The sequence below is a fragment of the Gobius niger genome, assembly GCF_951799975.1.
Source record: "Gobius niger genome assembly, chromosome: 8".
In the NCBI taxonomy this organism is placed as follows: Eukaryota; Metazoa; Chordata; class Actinopteri; order Gobiiformes; family Gobiidae; genus Gobius; species Gobius niger.
The window spans coordinates 10743762-10762800 of record NC_136859.1 but is presented as its reverse complement, the minus strand read 5'-3'; the positions used below and the strand labels follow the sequence as shown (position 1 = coordinate 10762800).

The 19039-nt window shown below is 40.0% G+C and overlaps 2 protein-coding genes across 3 annotated transcripts; one reads left to right on the top strand and one right to left on the bottom strand.

Moving 5' to 3' along the window:
* The first annotated feature begins 548 nt into the window (after positions 1–548).
* On the top strand, positions 549–3760 carry cdca3 (cell division cycle associated 3). Its single transcript, XM_079561249.1, has 6 exons — positions 549–628; positions 911–1054; positions 1147–1264; positions 2066–2974; positions 3432–3499; positions 3569–3760. The coding sequence occupies exons 2-6, from the start codon at positions 920–922 to the stop codon at positions 3659–3661; spliced, it is 1323 nt and encodes a 440-aa protein (XP_079417375.1). The 5' UTR covers positions 549–628; positions 911–919; the 3' UTR covers positions 3662–3760.
* A 2265-nt stretch (positions 3761–6025) lies between these two features.
* gnb3a (guanine nucleotide binding protein (G protein), beta polypeptide 3a) lies at positions 6026–16725 on the bottom strand (the record flags this gene model as incomplete). Of its 2 annotated transcripts, XM_079561664.1 has the most annotated exons (9): positions 16639–16725; positions 10637–10735; positions 9330–9475; positions 9069–9132; positions 8810–8972; positions 8645–8711; positions 7826–8027; positions 6216–6432; positions 6026–6132 (listed from the first exon to the last, which is right to left on the bottom strand). In XM_079561664.1, the coding sequence occupies exons 2-9, from the start codon at positions 10691–10693 to the stop codon at positions 6026–6028; spliced, it is 1023 nt and encodes a 340-aa protein (XP_079417790.1). In that variant the 5' UTR covers positions 10694–10735; positions 16639–16725. The 2 variants fall into 2 exon arrangements, with proteins under 2 accessions (XP_079417790.1, XP_079417791.1); XM_079561665.1 differs by lacking the exon at positions 16639–16725 and having other exon boundaries at positions 10637–10788.
* Between the last annotated feature and the right edge of the window lie 2314 nt (positions 16726–19039).

The window sequence follows — 19039 nt, the reverse complement described above, 5'->3', positions numbered from 1 at the left end:
TTGTTAAAAACCCTCATAAAATCTGAATATTTTGAAAATGGACTGTAAGCCATAATCATCTATAGATAAAGGCATAATCACTTTGCATGTAATGAGTCTATATCATATTAGTTTCACATTTTAACTTTTTCATGACATTCTAATTATATGACGAGCACCCGTAAAGCTGTTTGTTTTTATATCTATATCTATGATCACTACGAAATCGGTTGAAAAAACATAACAAGACAGCATTGGGCCCATGGGATATGTAATAGTTTTAATAAAGCGTGACTAGGCCGGCTGGGTAAACCGAGGATGACGTGTTATTAGAGACATAAGACCTAATAGAGCAGATAATAAAAAGCACATGCCATAAACACATGCACGATGCTTGACTGAAGCGTTTTGCTACTTTTCAAATAACTACACTATTGTGCCCCGCCCACTTTGGTTCTGAAAGCCAATCAGCTTTCAGAGCCAGCATGTGGAAGGCGCGCGCTGATTGGTCAATTCAAAACTATCACGTACGCAGTTCCGCCTTTTAAATGCTTTAAAAACCCCGTCCATCGTTGTTTATCGCAGAAGTGTGCGTGCTTTTACTGAAAGGATTCTTATTTAGTTACGGCAGCCGTCTTATCTTTGAAAGGTAAGCATGTATTATCGTTAGAAATGCCAATAAGTACATCATCGCAATGTAGATTACTATAAGCTAATGTTAACCACAATTTTAGCTACTTTTTAGTCAGTTTGCTAACCTGTTACATTTTGCAGATGTGACTCGCTAATGACAAATAACTGTAGTTAAATATTCATCTTTTTTTTTTTTATATTTATATATTTCTTTTGATGTGACTCAAGCATGTTGATTTAATCATTGTTCTGCAAAATGCGCATGTTTCACACTGAATTTCTTGGCTTCGTTTTGCAGACATACACAATGGGATCAAGTGAGAGCAAGCTCGTTGATGCAGCATCAGAAACAAAGCCTGAGCTTCCGTTTAAAGCCACAAGAGTGAACCAGCTGATTGATCCACGCTCTCCTTCAGGGGGCATCGACCGCACTCCCATCCAGGTACTGCTGTGTTTGTGAAGCATAATGCTGGAGGGGGATAGCATGAGTGACACTTAGGTTTGGATGAATCATTGTTATTCTGTTCATATCAGGTCGGTGATGCTGTGAAAGGTTCTGCTGAGGTGAAAGCGGTTTGTCCAGTGGTGTCGATGGACCCTCGCTCTCCTTCAGTCGGGGTCAGTCGAACCCCGGTCAGAGAGTCCATGAGAGGTAACTACTGAAGACTCAGTCAAAACATATAAATATGCTCCATGTCATTAGGGTTGTACTAAAATCATCAGATCACCATTCAGTTAATTATGCCATTGGTTTCTAAAAAGGAGTGGCATTCATTCAAACCTGGAGAGGGTCAGGTTGAAGAAATTCAGTTTAGCATCTTGCGTGTCAAGTTCTTTACAATTTGCGTCTCTCAAAGCAACAAATATACTTTGCATGGAGTTGACCTGGTTGTTTATGTTGGCTTCTTCCTGGAGCACCACAAGGAGCTCGCACACATTCCCCATGGTGACATGTATCTGGTACATCCAAAGATGCTCTGTAGGTGACAATGTCTGGTGAATACGCAGGCCAGACCCAGAATCTGCTCAGCCTCAAAGAACTGCATGTAGATCTTGGCAACAGGAAAGGTCATGCAATATGTTGGAAGGTGGTAAACATGGGCATTGTGTGAATGTTCATCCAGGATGTCAATGGCACATTTTCGCATCACCGGAGACATTTTAGGCATGGTGACTTAGAGAAACTGTGACAGTTTAAGGAGTGTCTCAATATGCCACACCCATGTGCTGAGTGTGTGTCAATAGCAAACAGGGATCAGACATGCCATATAAATCAAAAGGAATGTTCTTAGGGTGGCTTCCTTTTATATGGCATGAATACATCATTGAGCATTTATATTTTTGTTCAGTGTAACTCACTCATGTAAAAGCCTTCATAATTGGTTCATCTGACTTCTCTATCTTGCACTTTCCTGTACATTTTGATTGACTGGTGTTAATTTTGTCTTTACAGCAACAGTTGGTTCTTTTGCACGCCGTTTGGGGATGCTCCTCCACAATGACGCTGAGAACAAAGTACAACGAAAAAGCGTCAACGCAGAGATGGAAGACGACTCCAAAGTTGAAGAGCTTGCCTCCACCGAACCTCTTCTAACTCCACAGCCCTCTGACACCCTGAGCTCCCTGGATACTCACGCCACGATGCTAGAAACGCCCCTCCAGCCTCCTTCCCAAAATGGCACAAGTCCGTTTGTCCTCCTGGAGAATCCGCAACTGGAGGTGGAGCTGGAAACTGAACCGGACATTAGTTATGAGGAAGCGGAGGAAGCCAGAGAGACCCCACTCCACAAGAGGTTGAGCTTGAGTCTTATTGCTTGCCACGAAGGAGCCACTTCCCTACAAGTCTTTGAAGATGTAAATGATGGCAGCTTCCAGACAGTAGAGGGTGTCGATGTGGACTCAAAAGTGCTTACAAAAGAGGACCATTCTTATGCAATTCCTCCCATTACCATTAAATCCCCTGTGGATACTTCTATTCCTGGTAATGCAGATGATGCCCCTACTTCTGAAACATCCACCCAGTCAGAAGAAGTAGCAACTAGTTTATCAGACAAAACTGAAGTAGTGGAAGTTGTCAAGATGCCTACAGTCCCACAGCCCTCCACTACATCAAAAAAAGCTCAAACAAACGCCCCTAGCCCGCGACCACAACACAAACGCATCCCGACCATTGACGCAAAGAGCCCCAGCCAGGTGGTGTTCAAGCCGCAGTGGTTAGGGAAAGGATTCGGAGGCGCCGGGCAGAGGGTCAAAGTGCAGGGCAGTGCAGTCAAGGGAGGATCCTCGCCTCTCGCCCTCAAAGTGGCCGTTAAGAGTGTCTCCAACGAAAACAAAAGCCAGGCTGGGAAAGCAATGTCCAAAGGTATGTATAGGATCACATACCTAGGATTTACGTTATTTGTTGTCTGGGGAATCAGCACCAACTACTTTTTAAAACTTCTCACTGCAAATTGGTTCTCCTTCAAGTTCGTTAATGGGTCAAACACAGCCTTTAATTTACAGCACAGGGATAGCACTTTTGTTTTGTACGGGTTTTAATTAATAACTACTACCTGTCCTGTTTCCAACATTTCTTCCTATGTGCATTAGCCGCCATGTTTGTTTTGATGAACTATTGGTTAATCTACCTTTTTATCATCTTTGTGTTGAATTGTAACAGACCCAGACCTAAAAGTGTGCATTATTTCTTCAGTTTAAAATGTTTTACTTTAATAATTTGGATCTCTTTTTGCACAATGTGATGCAGTCAATCTGGCGCTGAATAGGAACAGTGTGAAATAATGATGATGTAATAAACTTGATTCCTTCCGTGCTTTTAGGCAATGACGGTCGCTCTCCACTGCAAGTCCTCAAAGGGACAAACTCACCCAGGGGCCAACAAGCTCAGGTATTGTCTTTGTTTGTTAAAGATGTGCATCCATTTCACATACAAGGCTAAACTCTCTTGACTTTGCAGATGAAAATGAAGGTTTCCACACCAGAAAAACGCAGAAGTGCTCACAGCGAACGCAGAATGTTGACCATCGCTGTAGATAAGGAGAACAGATGATTTTATCCTCTCAAACCAGCTTTTAAATGTACAGTTTTATCTGTTTTGTACACTACTTTCTTTATACTATCATTGCTTTCATGTATTTGTTCTGTCTCCTGTGACTGTCAAATGAAATAAATTAATTTGTTCAGACCTTCTAGTTATTGTTAATGTCATTTTCATAGCTGCACTCTCCATAGCTCTGAAATGGTTAGAATTGTTCCTGTTAAAAAATAATCATAAAAGGATGATGTACTTGAAGAATTGTAATCAAAAGACGGCACCAGCGTGTAATATCGCATGAGAAATAATATTCAGGGTTGTAGGATTGTATATGTATGAATATCCTTCATCCACCCAACATTCTAAGGAACGAAATCAGAAACAGGAAGGGCTATTTCTAAGTTTTAATGTAGCTTCAATCTGTTTCAAAATGAGTAGCTATTACACACACAGCTAACTAATCCCCTAAATCACATTACTTAGACCAGGAATACATAATAAGTAGAGCTAGAAACTAAAAACTGACTAAATATCTCCTGAATCTGCACTAAAAACATTAACTTGGCGATCAAAGTATGTGTTAACCTTGTAACACCCACGAGAGCCGAGCACATTTTCTCCTGTTTGGCTTTAACCCAAAATCTAAAAAAGCTTCTTGAAAAAAGTGTAAAAAAAAAGTGGGACAATGCAACGAAAGTACAACAAGAAAACGCAGCAATACAAGCGACACAAAAGTGATGAAAAAGCAACAAAAAGGTAACAAAAAAGAGGCAAAAATGCAGTAAAAAGTTGACAAAAAAGGGGAAAAAGCAACACAAACGTGACAAAATGGCACCAAAAATACAACGAAAAAGTGACATTTAAACTCGGCGACTACGCTTGGAAAAATATCTTAGATCAGTTCCGTAGGTTTTAGCTTTCAAATTAGGCATTACAGTGGTTTAAAGGCTGTAAGCTCCAGTCGAGAGGCTGTTAGATTTGAGTAAAGCTGAACTGGAGAGAATGCGCCCGCTTAAAAGGAATAGTTCACCGTTTTTCCACACTGAGATATGTTCCTACCTGAGCTTAGACAAGTTGATGTGTACCTGTCTGGTCTCTGTGCGTTGGCTCAGTCACGAAAAAAGACCTAAGATGTTGTTAGCATTTAGCCTCTACCAGTATATTCCTATAGCTCCAAACAGGGTGAAGTGAGAAGTGACTAAGCTCTTCCACGGGCACACAGACCAGACAGGTACGCATCAACTCGTCTAAGCTCAGGTAAGAACATATCTCAGGATGGAAAAACTATTCCTTTAAAGGGCAGGAGTTAACCCACCTCTGTTTATCTGCTGCTCCGCTACCTAGCAACCATAAACTCACCCAATCTGGTCAACTTTAATAATGAATTTATGACAAACAGCCGGACACTTTTTGGTAAACAGTTTTTATTGATTAAATGTATTGAACATGTCCGTATAGTTCTATATTGTCAGTGTTTAATATTGTGCCTTTGCTGGGAAGGATTCCTTGGCTTTTCCACCATTGTTCAAAAGAGAAATGAAAATGCGTTTTATATTTTACAGTACTAAGTGCTTGTGAACCATAGGCATGCATAGGATCTCAACTGTCAATATCCCCTCCGAAAATGTACAAATTAAACCTAAACTATCCAAGCGCAAGTGAGAAAGTCTGTTTAAACAAATCCAATCATACAATTATATATTTCTGTGGTTAATTATTTTCAAAACAAGTACTTTCTACCTAAACTAAGAAAAGCAATCAAATGCAAATGCTCAATTACATATTCATACAAAACATCAATTAAAAATAACCAGTGAAACTACATTGTACACCCACTCATCTGTAGAACCATTCAGTGTGCTACCTACCATACCAATTTGGCAACTGTTCTCATGTTCGTAAAAATGCACACATAGAAATGTGCATTTAGTTTGTTTTTTACATTGCATGTAAGTGAAAGATTTGTTTGCAGTGAGCACCCCTACTGGTTTAAGAACAGCACTACGGCCTATTCAATAACATGCTCTGTCTCTGTGTGGACAATCGGCATAGTAGGCTTGAGACTCAACAAAAATGTATTGAATTTTATTGTAAATAAAACAGATTTGCACTGTCTTTAAAGCCATAATTTCAGCTGAACATTTAACCTCATAAATGGGTGAAGTTTGTTAAATAATAGTTGAAAATTATTGCATACATATGTTTTCAGTGTTGCAGTAAAAAGGGCAAGATAGATATTTTTCAAAGAACGACCCCTCTGACTTGATTGGAAGGACTTGGCACAACTATAAAATGTGGCTTCTCATCCTGTTCTTCTAAAACTAGATTCATCACTGCCTTTGTCACAACTTTAGCTCTCATCTCTGTGGCAGAGAAGCATTAGTTCCATATTTTCAAGAAGTTGTCCCAGGAGCCAGTGCAGCATGCCATCCCGTCAGAGGACACCCCGATGCAGCTCACCCTGTTGTCATGGCCGGCCAACACACCTGAGAGAGACACAACAGGTCAGGCCCTGGTTTATTTCATCTTGTTTTTAATCATGAAAGTCTCTTAAGGTTGATGTACTTACCCACTCGCTCTGCTTTCAGAGAGTCCCAGATATTGACATTGAAGTCGTCATAACCGGCTAGAATGAGTCTCCCGGACTTAGATGGTGCCAGAGACGTCACTCCACACATGATGCTGGAGTCCTGGTACGTGATGAGCTCTTGGTCAGCGCGCATGTCGTACAGCTTACAAGTGGCATCATCGGACCCTGTGATCACTGCATTCCCATTCGGAAAAAACTGCCAAGGAGAAAAAGACAGAGAAGGGAGTTATGTCAAGTGCAGATTTATTTCCTTTTAACAGGACTTCATCATGTGGATATACGTAGGACACATTATAAATAGTTTATGGTTTCCTCATAAAAACAAACCTAGAAATGAACTTCAGTTTGTCTCTTTCTCAGGAACAAATGATCAAATTAATTGTGTTTCTGCTGGCAACAGAGGCATTTCATATGAGCATGAATGGCCACTTTTTACTCATAAATACACTAGTGCTGCGTCCGAAACCAGTAAATTGGTAAGAGGCCAAACCGGATGTGTGTCAGCGTCCGCCATTATAAGATCCAATCCAATTGGTCAGTCAGTTAGGAAGGAGTTAGGAAAAGGAGCCTCAACGCTAACTAGCCACTTTAGCATAGGGACCGATCTGGCGCTAACTAACCAGTGATTAGGAGCTATGTGCCATCCCATAAGACATTGCCACTGTTGATTGACAGGTGCACATTTAATAATAAAAATAATAATAAAAAAAAAAGATTCTGCAAAGCCAAAACTTTATAAAAGTGAAAAAAATCCATGTTGCCGTCGCCACAGCTCAGTCACATGTCAGTGTTAATGAGCCGCCTCAGTAAATGGATTAAATGAAGGCAGTTTATGCTTTTGTTTTCATATTGTAGAAACTTAAGCCACATGGCTAATTTGCTACTGTAGCTTTATGAAACAGCTGTTGAGATAAAATAACACTAAAGGGAAATATGATGGCTCATTTGGATTTTTATTTCTCCTTAAATGTCTTTGTTTGGACACGATGTTGTTGTTGGACACTAGGGGGCAGCATGCACTTTTGTTTGGCCTGCACTCCACCAATAACTTTAAAGAAGAAGAACAGCAGCTGTTGGTGATGTCACTTCCCCTTCCCCTGGGTAAGGACGGTCGAATTGGACATAATGTTGCAGAAGCTCTAGTTCACTAACTGCATAGAGATCTAACAGTTGCCCCCATGAAAGGTTAAGGATTAGTTGCTAGTGTTAGTGCTTAGAGGCTACAATTTGATGGTTTCAGACGCAGCTTAAGTATTTTAAGCTTTAACAATTTTAATTTCATATAAAAAAATATAGAACCTTAGTCATTGTTATATATGTTTTAGATTAACATACAGATTAGTTTTGATTATTACCCAAAGTTTCATATTACATGGCCAAATAAAGTTAAGACCTGTGCAGGCAAGTTCTGAAAAGCATGTGATTCTTCTTTCTATTTTACTTTTCGCTCCAATGTTCCTGGACATGTTTAAAATCTGTACAATGAAGACTTACTTTTCTTTTTTTTTAAACTGTGCTGATATTCAGTATAACTCATGTAAATGTGTTTTTGCAGAGTAACGCTTGACAGAAACTCCTCTCCGTCTCACCCCGATAGCGTTGATGTCGCTCTCGTGTCCGGAGAAGGTCTGTCTGCACGTGGCCTCTCTGATGTCCCACAGTTTGGCTGTGAAGTCGCAGGCCCCGGAGATGAAGAACTTAAAGTCTGGAGACACACCCAGGGACATGCAGTCGCCCTGGTGTCCCGCAAACGTGGTCTTTATGGTGCCCGTCTCAATGTCCCACAAAACACTGCGGTAAGAAAGCACTGGATTAAGCAGTGTCCATTTGGTCGAATGATACATTGTGTATAAGAAATGCATTATTCAAGTGTTTTGAGCTCCAGAGAGTTCATAGTTGGGCAAAGCATATCACACACGGTAAATGTGTAAATATGAGTGATTGGTGCAGGGGATGGCCAGTGACACGGCCCCCCTTTTATTCTGAAAGGCTGCTTCACTTATAGAGGGGAAGCAATGGCCGTTATAATATTACACTTTCCCAAATTATAATATCTGGATAAGTTCCCACAATTTTGGCCCACTGTAGCGCTTTGTAAAGCTATTGACCTTATTATGCCCCGCCCACTTTTGCCTCTTTTTGTCTTGTCTTGACTCTTCCATTGTTTTGAAACTTCTGGTAGAGCACGAAGGCCATTCATTAAGCGGAGAGCGAGGGCAAATGAAATAATAATAATAAAATCTGATGTTTAGTCGATTGGTTTGTGTTAAATGTCCAATGTTCATTTGCACTAACAAGTGTATTAACTGATTTTATCTTGACTTCTCCAGTCCTATGTAAACTAATAGGAGAAAAGGGGAAGGTATAAGAATCCCAGCCAATAATAATGATCATTTTAACATCCTTACCAGGTGCAGTCCCCAGAGCTGGTGATGATTTCGGTGTCACTCAGGAACCGGCAGCAGGAGAGGTACCCTGCACACACAGCACAAAGGTCATTTATAAATACATATAGCTGTTAATATAATATAATACAAAACATGAGAGATCACAGTGGTGTATGTGGCACCCACCAGTGTGCGCGGCCAGTTCACGCATGACCTTGACGTTGCCGTCTTTGCCCTTGAGGTTATAGATGGAGCACATATTGTCCAAACCTCCACAGGCCACGAGGTTCCCAGAAGGCGCATAGGCACAAGTCATCACCCACGACGACTTGAGAGGGATCGCATTCACCTAAAAGACAAAATAAGTCATTTCAACCCCTTTTTAAGCATCTCATCCGTATTTACAGGATTTTTTAGTGATCTTTGTTCAGTAACTTTTTCATACCTTATTTGTAGTGATCGTGTCCCACACAATAAGTTTTCCATCTTGTGAGGCGCTAACACACAGCCTGGTGGGCGACAAAAACATCAATTAGGGCAGTTGCAAAGGAGATGAAGGAGCAACCCAGTGTTTATCGATCAGGAAACATCCGGTGCCAAAACTTGCAAAGATATATTTTATTCTATATAGGCATTATGTCAATGTTTCTGCAAATTTGGGCAGTGTGTGGGATTTTTCCTGATTGTTTAGGTATAGGGCCTTTACGTAGAGTCAGTGCCCCAGTGCATGGCGTAGATCTTGGCCAGGTGTCCTCTTAAAGTTTTTCTGGTCTTCAGCTGGACACGCGCTGTAACCTGGGCCGAAGCTGTCGCCTCCTGAAACGTCGTGTCCTGAACTGCCTTACGAGCCGCCTGCAGGCCACAAAAAGAACATAACTCAGCCGGGACAATCCTTTAAAGGGTTTATACAGCATTGCGCTAAATCAACTTCGGGAGAACTGTTTGTTCTCTAGTGTTGCGTCCTCATGAAAAACGTGCTCGGAGTTGCATTTTGTTTAATCCTTTTCGAAGTAAATCCGCCTGTTTGTTCTGCCTCCTCGACAGTTGAAAATGCCTTATTTCAAGGTTTATTTCACTATTTCTCCACTGTCAGATTAACAAAGTATTTTCTTATGTGGTCACTGGTTTATTTCAGCACTCAAATTGCCTTCCCTATAGCCTAAAGCATGTTGTAAGCTGCTCCATATGAATGCTAAAGTGTCCAAAAGGGTAATAATTATGTGTGTTATGATTAGGGCAGGGCGATATGGCCTTAAATCTATATTACCATTAAAAAAAGAAGACGATACAATTGACAATGGACAAATCCCAGCCTTACGACTATTGGGAAGATTAATTCAGTGTATATATATATATATATATATATATGTATTTTTTTTTAAAAGGCATGCTAATTTCCTCACAAATATGATCTACTCAAGCAGTTTACATCCTTCATTTCATTTAACCTTTTAAGCACCTGTCCCCGTGTTCTACAGTCAGTCTGACGAAGCTGAACGTAACATGAACGATATCCGGAAAATATATCGCGATAATGCAATACAATTTGGCCCACCACTAGTTATGATGCCTTTCATCTAAAAACAAGAGAGATAACAATGACATCATAGTATTCAGATTACATCAGTAAAGATATCACTCACATAGAGGGCTGTCACGATCATCACTATATTGACTTATCGTTCAATAAATGATAAACAACACATTTATTTGCATTTATTTCCCAATTTTTCTGAAGTACTTCCATTTTTACTCAAAGTAAGTTGTGTCTCATTGTATTTCATGTTTATTGAAGGATATTTTAAGAGATACAGTGTGATCTTCATTCTCAGAGCTTTTTCTGTCATTTTTAAGCTTTAGAATTAGTTTCTGAGGCATAAAAAAGTTTTCAATAATATCATGTATCGCGATATTTTCTGGCCCCGATATATCGAACTTCAGATTTTGTTACAGGCCAACCCACACAAAACAGGTAAAAGTGATAAAAGTGTGATGACTTAAAGAAAGACTTACAGTGATCTGGTCCTTGAGACTTTCCGCCTCCTTCCTCAGTTCCTCCATTTCTCCCATGGTGACGGCTTTTAATCAGTCGCCAACTCGTCCACAGAATCACTAAAAACAAAACATAAACATAAAACTCATTAAAATCACTACGAGAAGATCAAAAGATATCCTCGGTGCGACTTGTTATTCTCCCATTAAGACGAAAAGCGACAAGAGACGGGACGCCGAACTGCAGTTACCCTGTAATCCGGACCTGCCCCGATCCCAGTGCTCTTTTGCAAGTCAAACTGGCTTTCGTCTCCTTTGCAAAGTTCCCCCAACATGCAGAAAGCCACACTGAACTCGCCTCGCATGCTCAGTCAAATGAATATTCAGCTTTGACATTAGCACTGTTTGCTCTACCGGTGAAATCCCATCCCAGAATGTACACACAAACCAGTAGGTCCTGTAAGCTAAAGTCAGCCGCCCATTCTTCGTTTTTTGGGGCGAATAATAATAATATTGACGATATTTTTTTCACACTCCACCGATCTTTCTCTCTCTCTGTCCCGAACTAATTGCGATGATGGCAGTGCTGTGATTAAATGAGCAGGTAAATCAATCACGTAATGGACAAAGGCATGTGCTTGGAAAATTGTCATCAGGTCAACGCAGGTAAACCATATTCAAGCCCTGGTATTTAAATAATAAAAGCGGTGTTCACTGAATGGACAGGGCAGAGCTGGACTATGATCACTTGAGCATATTTACTTATTAATTCACTGGTACCTTTTTGTTTGTTTTGTCTAAAATTTGTGTTTCACCTTTATGTCTTGTCAGTCAGATTACGTCACTCAGGAGTCAGACACTTCTCACGCTGAATTTTCATTAAAACTTTCCCACTCTTGCTTTGTACTGCACTTATTCCTTCATTTTCATTCACATATGTAACCAAAACAGGCAAAACAATACAGATTTGGATTAACCTTTTCCATTGAACAATCCTCATGTGTAATGCTAGTGATTTCCCCTCATGATTCTGTCCAAGTCTATGCAACATCAATCCTTTCAGTGATAAAAAAATTCACATTACATATATTATCCATGATTAATTTCAAGTTATACAAATGATCTTACCTTAAATGGTGACAAATAAGATGGTTTTGACCTACTGCGTGCCTCCCCGCAATCCCTCTCTTTCTCTCTCCCCTCTATTTGAATGTGTCCCTGTCACAACACACGACCGGGAGCATTTGCCTATAATTTGTATGAAGTGAAAAGCATCGGCAGGGAGAGAGAACAAAGGAGAGTCTGCTCAAAGTGAAAAGATTTGCTTTGAGTGACGATAGCAGCTGATCTTTATTGTTATTTTTATTGACTCCTAAAAACCGGATGAGAACAACTGCCTGATCAAGAAAGTGAACTATCCATGAGTTTTAAGTGAACTCTTAACAGGTCAAATAGTCTGAAAACCAGGAATAGGGTGAAAGAATGACAAAAACTAGGACTAAATGAGAATGGGACCAACACTGAGCCTGTTTCTAGGACCAAAGAAAAGCTAAGACAGGACTTAACCTGGTGTATTGTCTCAACAAAGACTATTACAGGAAACCAGGACTTAAAAACCCGTTCTGAACTTAGTTAGAATAGAAATATTGTATGACTAAGGCACAGCAGTCAAACATCTGCAGTAGAGCTACAATAGGACGTAACCAGGTCAGAATATTTCAAAGGAATGGCTAAACCAGGACTAATGCTGCCTGGTACCAGTGCTCTTTACCAGTGCTCTGGTAAAGAGGATCCGAGGATTTACAGTCGGGAAGAGGAAATTACGAGTGCTTTTGTTGTAGCAAAGTGAAATATAAAAACAAACACTACACTGACTCTTCACTTTAAGTGAATAAATGAATGTGAGAAAGTGGTTTACAAACCGCTAACCTGCTGCTACTTTGTAAGTATAGTAAGTAAAGTAAGTAGGTGAGTGCTTTAGTTCAGGTGTTGGGTTAGTCCTGAGCCGTGCTGCCACTGTGGGCCGACCTGACCAGCATGTTTTTGGAGGTAGAGGAAACCATAGTACCCTGAGGAAACCTGGCTGGTTGCCTTCAGTGCTCCTCTGAAACGGTGCACCGCCTCCTGGGTTTGTCCCTGTTTCAGAGCGTGGTGTCCCACACAGATCAGATCCTTCCTCCTCGACAGCTCCCTCCGCTCCAAAACACTCTTTGAACATCTTCATTGTTTGTCCCTTTTTTTGTTTCCTGTACCTCCTCTTGTGACGCCTCCACTGTGCAGCAGGTGTAGGGGGCTCTTAGTGTAGGTCTCAAATGTCTGCTTTGATTGATAAAATACTTTTTTTTTTTACTTGACGTTAAAGAGACTAGATTCAAGTTGGCCATTTTATACTCACTACTGCCACCTCAGGCCATACATGCAACTGCACCTTCTGTATTAAGCTCATGCATGACAGGAATTCGGACCCGAAGTAACACCTTTTTAAGTCACAATGCAGGATTTTGAAGGTCTGGGCTCATTCTACACTTTAAGACATGGCTGGAACATGTAGGGGGAGGAAAATACATAAGTGGAAAAAGAGACTATATTAAACTTGAGTATCTAAATAGCTAAATGCATTGCAATGTAGGCTTCATAAAGATCAGCAAAATGGCATAACAAATATGTTTTTCTGTTGGTCAAAGGTTATCTCATCTCAGGATTTCGGGCATCAAAATCCTTCTCCAGTATCCCAGGGGAAATACAAGATGAGGTGGTGTTTTTTATTCATAATTATGAGAGCACACGAAGGCAGCATATACTAGAACTCTTGCAGGACAGTCTATAAGCAGACGATGCAGCTGCTTGGGCCCGAAACCACCAGGGGCTTGTGTCTTCTCCAAATTGTTGTCTACTTTCTTTTACTAATAGTCGGATGAAGGGGTGATCATGACACTGATGTCGCGAGGGCCCCAAGACTAATCCTGCTTTGAGAGAGACAGTGGAGGAAATCTGACTGGACTAAACCTGACCTCAAAACACATCTATATAGAGGTCAACAAAAATGCATACGTCCCAAAACTTAATAGATTTCCCGCCAGATGGTATACAGCTTTAGTAATGCGTGTTTTAGCTGCCCTTTTAGCCTTTTAGCATTCTGTCCTTATGCCTTACCCATTGTTTTAGGTGATTAAATATACCCGAGTGCATTACACACAAACGGAGCTGCAAAGAAATGGGGGTAGTCGGCAGATTGTGGCGGGGCCGGCAGATTGGCGTATAGCACACACGCGGTAGATGGTAAGAGGCGCCGCTACGGAGTGAGAGTTAAATCCCGCAGGCTGAGATTTTAAGAGGAGCCTTTTGAATCAAATCTACTCTCATCCGATTACTGACTGCTCTTTGCATCTGGACATGTGGAGATGAAGAAAGCTACTCTGTGTGCGCAGGCGGACTCGTCTGTACAGTTCAGAAGGAGGGGAGTGATGGAGGCAGGGGAGGGTCGGTGATGAGATGGGACTAAACCAGGAGCCAGCCTTATTCGAAGCAGAACTTTCAGAAACATCTCTAATTCTGAATAGATTAATGAGTTATGTCTTTGTCTATGTGTTTTTTTAAAGATTAAACTCGAGCAGGAGCATCACACCTTTAATTCAGCTGCTTGGTAGAGCACACTTTATTGAATCGTGTGTTGTTTCTAAACACCATTCTCTGCCTAAGTGTGTAATATTCAAAATATTCAGTTCAGATAAGTTTATCAATAAGATACTGTAGTTTAGGTTGGACTTGTTTGGACTGGTTTATGCTGGTTTGGATTGGTTTAGATCAAGTTTAGACTGGTTTATGCTGGATTGGACTGGTTTAGATCAAGTTTGGACTAGTTTAGATCAAGTTTGGACTAGTTTAGATCAAGTTTGGACTGGTTTAGATCAGGTTTAGACTGGTTTAGATCAAGTTTGGACTAGTTTAGATCAAGTTTGGACTGGTTTAGATCAGGTATAGACTGGTGTAGATCAAATTTGGACTGTTGTAGATCAAGTTTGGACTGGTTTAGATCAGGTTTGGACTGGTGTTTATCAGGTTTGGGCTGGTTTAGATCAAGTTTGGACTAGTTTAGATCAAGTTTGGACTGGTTTGAATCAAAGTTTAGACTGGTTTAGATCAGGTTTAGACTGGTGTAGATCAAATTTGGACTGGTGTAGATCAAGTTTGGACTGGTTTAGATCAAGTTTGGACTGGTTTATGCTTCTTTTGACAACTGTTAGACAGTATACTATACCTGGTATACCTAGTTTAAGATCAGGTTTGGACCGGTAAAAAAAAAAAAGTTGTTTGCCTATGGTTAGAAAATACGTTGTTGTTGTGGGGGTAACATTAAAGGGTCAATACTGAGAAAACAGAAATACAAACGGCTCAACTATGAAGAATCAAGATGTGTTTGTGGATGTAAAAATACCTAATGGAGGCGGGATATTTAGCGGTTTGCAGAGGGCATGCATTGATTATTGTAGCTTTTATGATGAACAAACCCTCAATGCTTTTTTGTAGTGTCGCATCAGTATCTGTTTTGAACTCCTCTCTCGATAGTAAACTTTGCTTTTAATCTAGATGCATTATTTTGCCAATCAGAGGCAGTTCGAATAGAAATAAACAGAAACTTTCAATGCTTTTACTTTGTTACCACAATTATAGACAATAATAGCCAAATCAACTCGAGCAAATAGAAACCTTGAAAATGCAGTTGGTTTTCAGAACACCTGCTGACATACATTTCCTCTGTTCAATCACAATAGACATCTATGTCAATCTCCTCTTTGTACTTAATCCCGTATAATATTATATCATCCACGACAACATGTCAGACAGCGCTAGTGCGACCTCTTCACCAAATAATAGTATCCCTTTGAAAGCCTTAGCGCTACTTCTACGATCTGCAGAAGGAAGTCGATTCAGGGATGTGCAATTAATCAAAATTTAATCTAAACCGTAATCTCAACTATGGTCAATCCCCATTATTGCCACAAGGCTTTTTAAATGTTAGGTTTGGTGCAGTTCTGTGACGGTAACAGCACTCGATGTGTTCGTATTAGGGCTGAGATAGAGCTTGGACTAAACTGTTTCTAAACTAGACGTAAACCATGTCTAAACAAGAACAAAACCTGACTTAGAGGCATCACTTAAGCATAAATGAAAGTATCTCTGATAAAAATGTAAATGAATGAATTCCAATATTGCAGATGATCCTGAAAACCAAATGAAGAACTTCAATTTGAGAAACATTGGTCTATTTTGACTACATTCATGAACCATATGAATAAGAGCAATATTTATTTGTTTGAAATTGTTACTTTAGAAGCAAATTAAAAGTTGAGATCGATCATATGAAGGAAAAAAAAAAGGAATGCTTGAATTGTGGTGTTTTTGGTTATTTCTCACAGCATTAAAGGCCCTATACCTGTTTTTTCCCCTCATTACAAACAATGAAACAGGAATCCACTAAATGAATATGTTAGTTGTGGTCCAAACTCACTTCTCTAACATATGAGTTAATAAGGATGAGTTTATAGGCAACTTTTCAGCCTCATTGTCACGGAAAAGCAAAAAAGGTTCATGAAATTGATGCAGATGCTTTGTAATAAGATGGACAGTGCTTTTCACACAAATGTTTGAGTTTAAAATACACTCATGGAGGACAAAACAAAATGTGTTCCATGACTAGAATAATAGTGTAGTGCCTGTAAGTTGAGTCACAATCAGCTGGACAAAGAAGAAATCAAGTTTACTGCCTTAAATCTGACTTGTTTTCATCAAAATCCAAGACGACAAAGGAGGGCAAAATTATTACTATATTTTGTGCTTTGTTTTACAGCCAGTTCTTTTCTTGAGCAGCACTAACTTTAACCAAACACTTGTACATTTCTGATTCATTGCAAACAATATAGTCCAATTACTGTCAACATAATAGTGATTTGAGTAGTAGATTTTTTTCCAATATCACCCTCCTCTTACACATTTAGCAAACTCTCCCTGAAGCATCCACTCACCACTTGCGAGGCAGCAGTGGTCCAGTCGTGCCCTCGGCCCCTTTCACAACTTCAGGCTTCTTGTTGCTCCGTCCGGTCAACAACTTTAGACATCCGACTGTGGCGTTTTGGTGTTTTACTCCTGAACCTCCCGATGCGTCCCACTGGTCCTGGCGAGGAGCAGCAGATGAGGATTGGACGGATGAAGGGAGATCAGAGATGAAGGGATAAAACCTGCGCATGGACAGGGGGGGGGGAAAAAGAGTGGAGACGGGAGAGTGGGGGGTGGGTTAGGGGAGGGGGTGTGAGGGGTGAGAGGGGAAACCAAACAAGATGCAAAAGTGCAGTCACAAGAGCCAATAAGGGTTCATTCTCTATAAAAACAATAACATATATAGATCATTACTACTACTACTACTACTATTACACCAAATAGCTGAATATTACCTAAAAATGTTGCATTGTTTCTGCTTCAGTCAAACATAGAGCGATAGTAAAACTGTAAGATTTGAATTTCAGTTGCATATTTTCTACGACTTTTGGAGCTATCCGGTATCACAATACTGAGCCCAATACAATATATTCTATTGCACGAGATCTTAACTGCGATATTTTACCCTGAATGTATTTATTAAGTAAGAAAGCGCAAGTTGAGTTGGTGCGTTATGCAGAAAAAAGTTTATATTTGTGTGTACTTGACCTTGTAGTGACCCAGTGCCTGTATGAGTGATCAGCTTCACCCTGGTCACTATGATGCTCCAGGATCAATTGTTCAGAAGGTTTTCACTGCTGACGGACCCTCTCACCAGAAAACCTACAAAACATTGTAGAGATCACCGTGGTGAAATGTAAAGGTGCCATGGTCAAATACACACAAATATCCCTTTTTTTTTTTCTCGCAAAAAAGTTGCTTAATGCACCTTTAAATATAAATCAGTCTGATATTGATGAAAACATTTTTAAAAGTCCGGCTCGTTTTGCTTAAACCAATCAGCACCAAATCTGGTAGTCACAAAACTATCTTTAAGTCGATCTTTTTCTAAAACTCAGTTGAGTATCAAAAGTAAAAATATTGACATGGTTTCCGATACATATCACAACTAAGACGCATGTATTGTCCAAGACCTGAAAAGCCCTGGTATTGCAATTAGCTTTGTGTATTTACTTGTTTGAAAATCACGATACAGATTAAGACCCATCTACAATATCGATTTATCGTTTGATAAATTTAAGATAAACAATGTATTTATTAGGGCTGGGACGATCCACTTTTGTCACGATCCGAAACGTATCACGATACTTAGGGGCCGATCCGATATGTATTGCGATACAGTAAATAATCACGATAAGTAATACGTTTACCTTAAAATGTGTAAAAAGTCATGTGTCCAGAGTTTATAAACATCGAAGTGTTAAAGGGACTATACGGAGTTTAAAAATGTTAAAATTCTGTATCCCCCCCCCACCTACATGTTCTAACAATGTCCTAATGTGTAGAATGAGCCCAGACCTGTTCACCACAACTTCTGCTAAAATCCTCGCCTGTCAAAAAGGTGTTACTTCGGGTCCGAATTGCCGTCATGCACGAGCTTAATATAGAAGGTGCAGTTTCACGTATGACCTGAGGTGGCAGTAGTGAGCATAAAATGGCCAACTTGCATCTAGCCCCTTTAAGATTGAAAAAGGCATTAACACAAAACAAAGTGCTTTGTAACTGTTACTGAAAAACAAAGGATTGCAGGATAAAAGTGCCTCTAAACACAAATATTGAAAGTATTACTTGATAAAGTACTCGGTATTGCAGCACAAAGTATTGCAATCCGATCTGACATTTTATCCTAGCCCTAATATTCATGGGCTCAATATTTACTGTCAGTGTGTCCTCATATTTCTCTTTAACACTTTACTTTTCACTGAAGTGTGTTCTTTAAAATGTGATTAGGTGCATTAAGGTTCATTGTCATTGTTCTGCTTTAGAGTAAGAGTATTTGTCCTCAATAATATTGTTTATTGAGATATTTTCCTGCCTCAATATATCAAACTTTTTTGTTATCCTGACAGGCCTGCACCGGATTTGCTAATTGCAATTTCAATTTAACTGTGATTTATCTTGTACTTATTCAGATTTCCTTGCCTCTGAATATGTTTTATATTATCCAATCTTTGTCATGTAACTGTTATTTACAGTTCAAAACAAAATAGTCCATCTTCTGAACACTGTCAATAGAGAAATGAATCGGGCTTGTAGACAGAACGTTTTTCAGGGATAAGCCCAGAAGCGCAGTCAGGTCGTCACGCACTAAAACCCTAGAATGGACTGAAAAATGGGCTGGGGGAGGACGAGAGGTCGAGGAAGGAAACCAAACAAGGTGCAAGAGTGAGTGAGTTATCGTGGGAGTCATGAGACGAGTAATTCTGAATC

Coding starts and splice junctions, on each gene's coding strand:
- cdca3 (XM_079561249.1), top strand. CDS start 920: ATGGGATCAAGTGAGAGCAAGCTCGTTGATGCAGCATCAGAAACAAAG. Junction 1,055..1,146: donor TCGACCGCACTCCCATCCAG/GTACTGCTGTGT, acceptor TGTTCATATCAG/GTCGGTGATGCTGTGAAAGG. Junction 2,975..3,431: donor TGGGAAAGCAATGTCCAAAG/GTATGTATAGGA, acceptor CCGTGCTTTTAG/GCAATGACGGTCGCTCTCCA.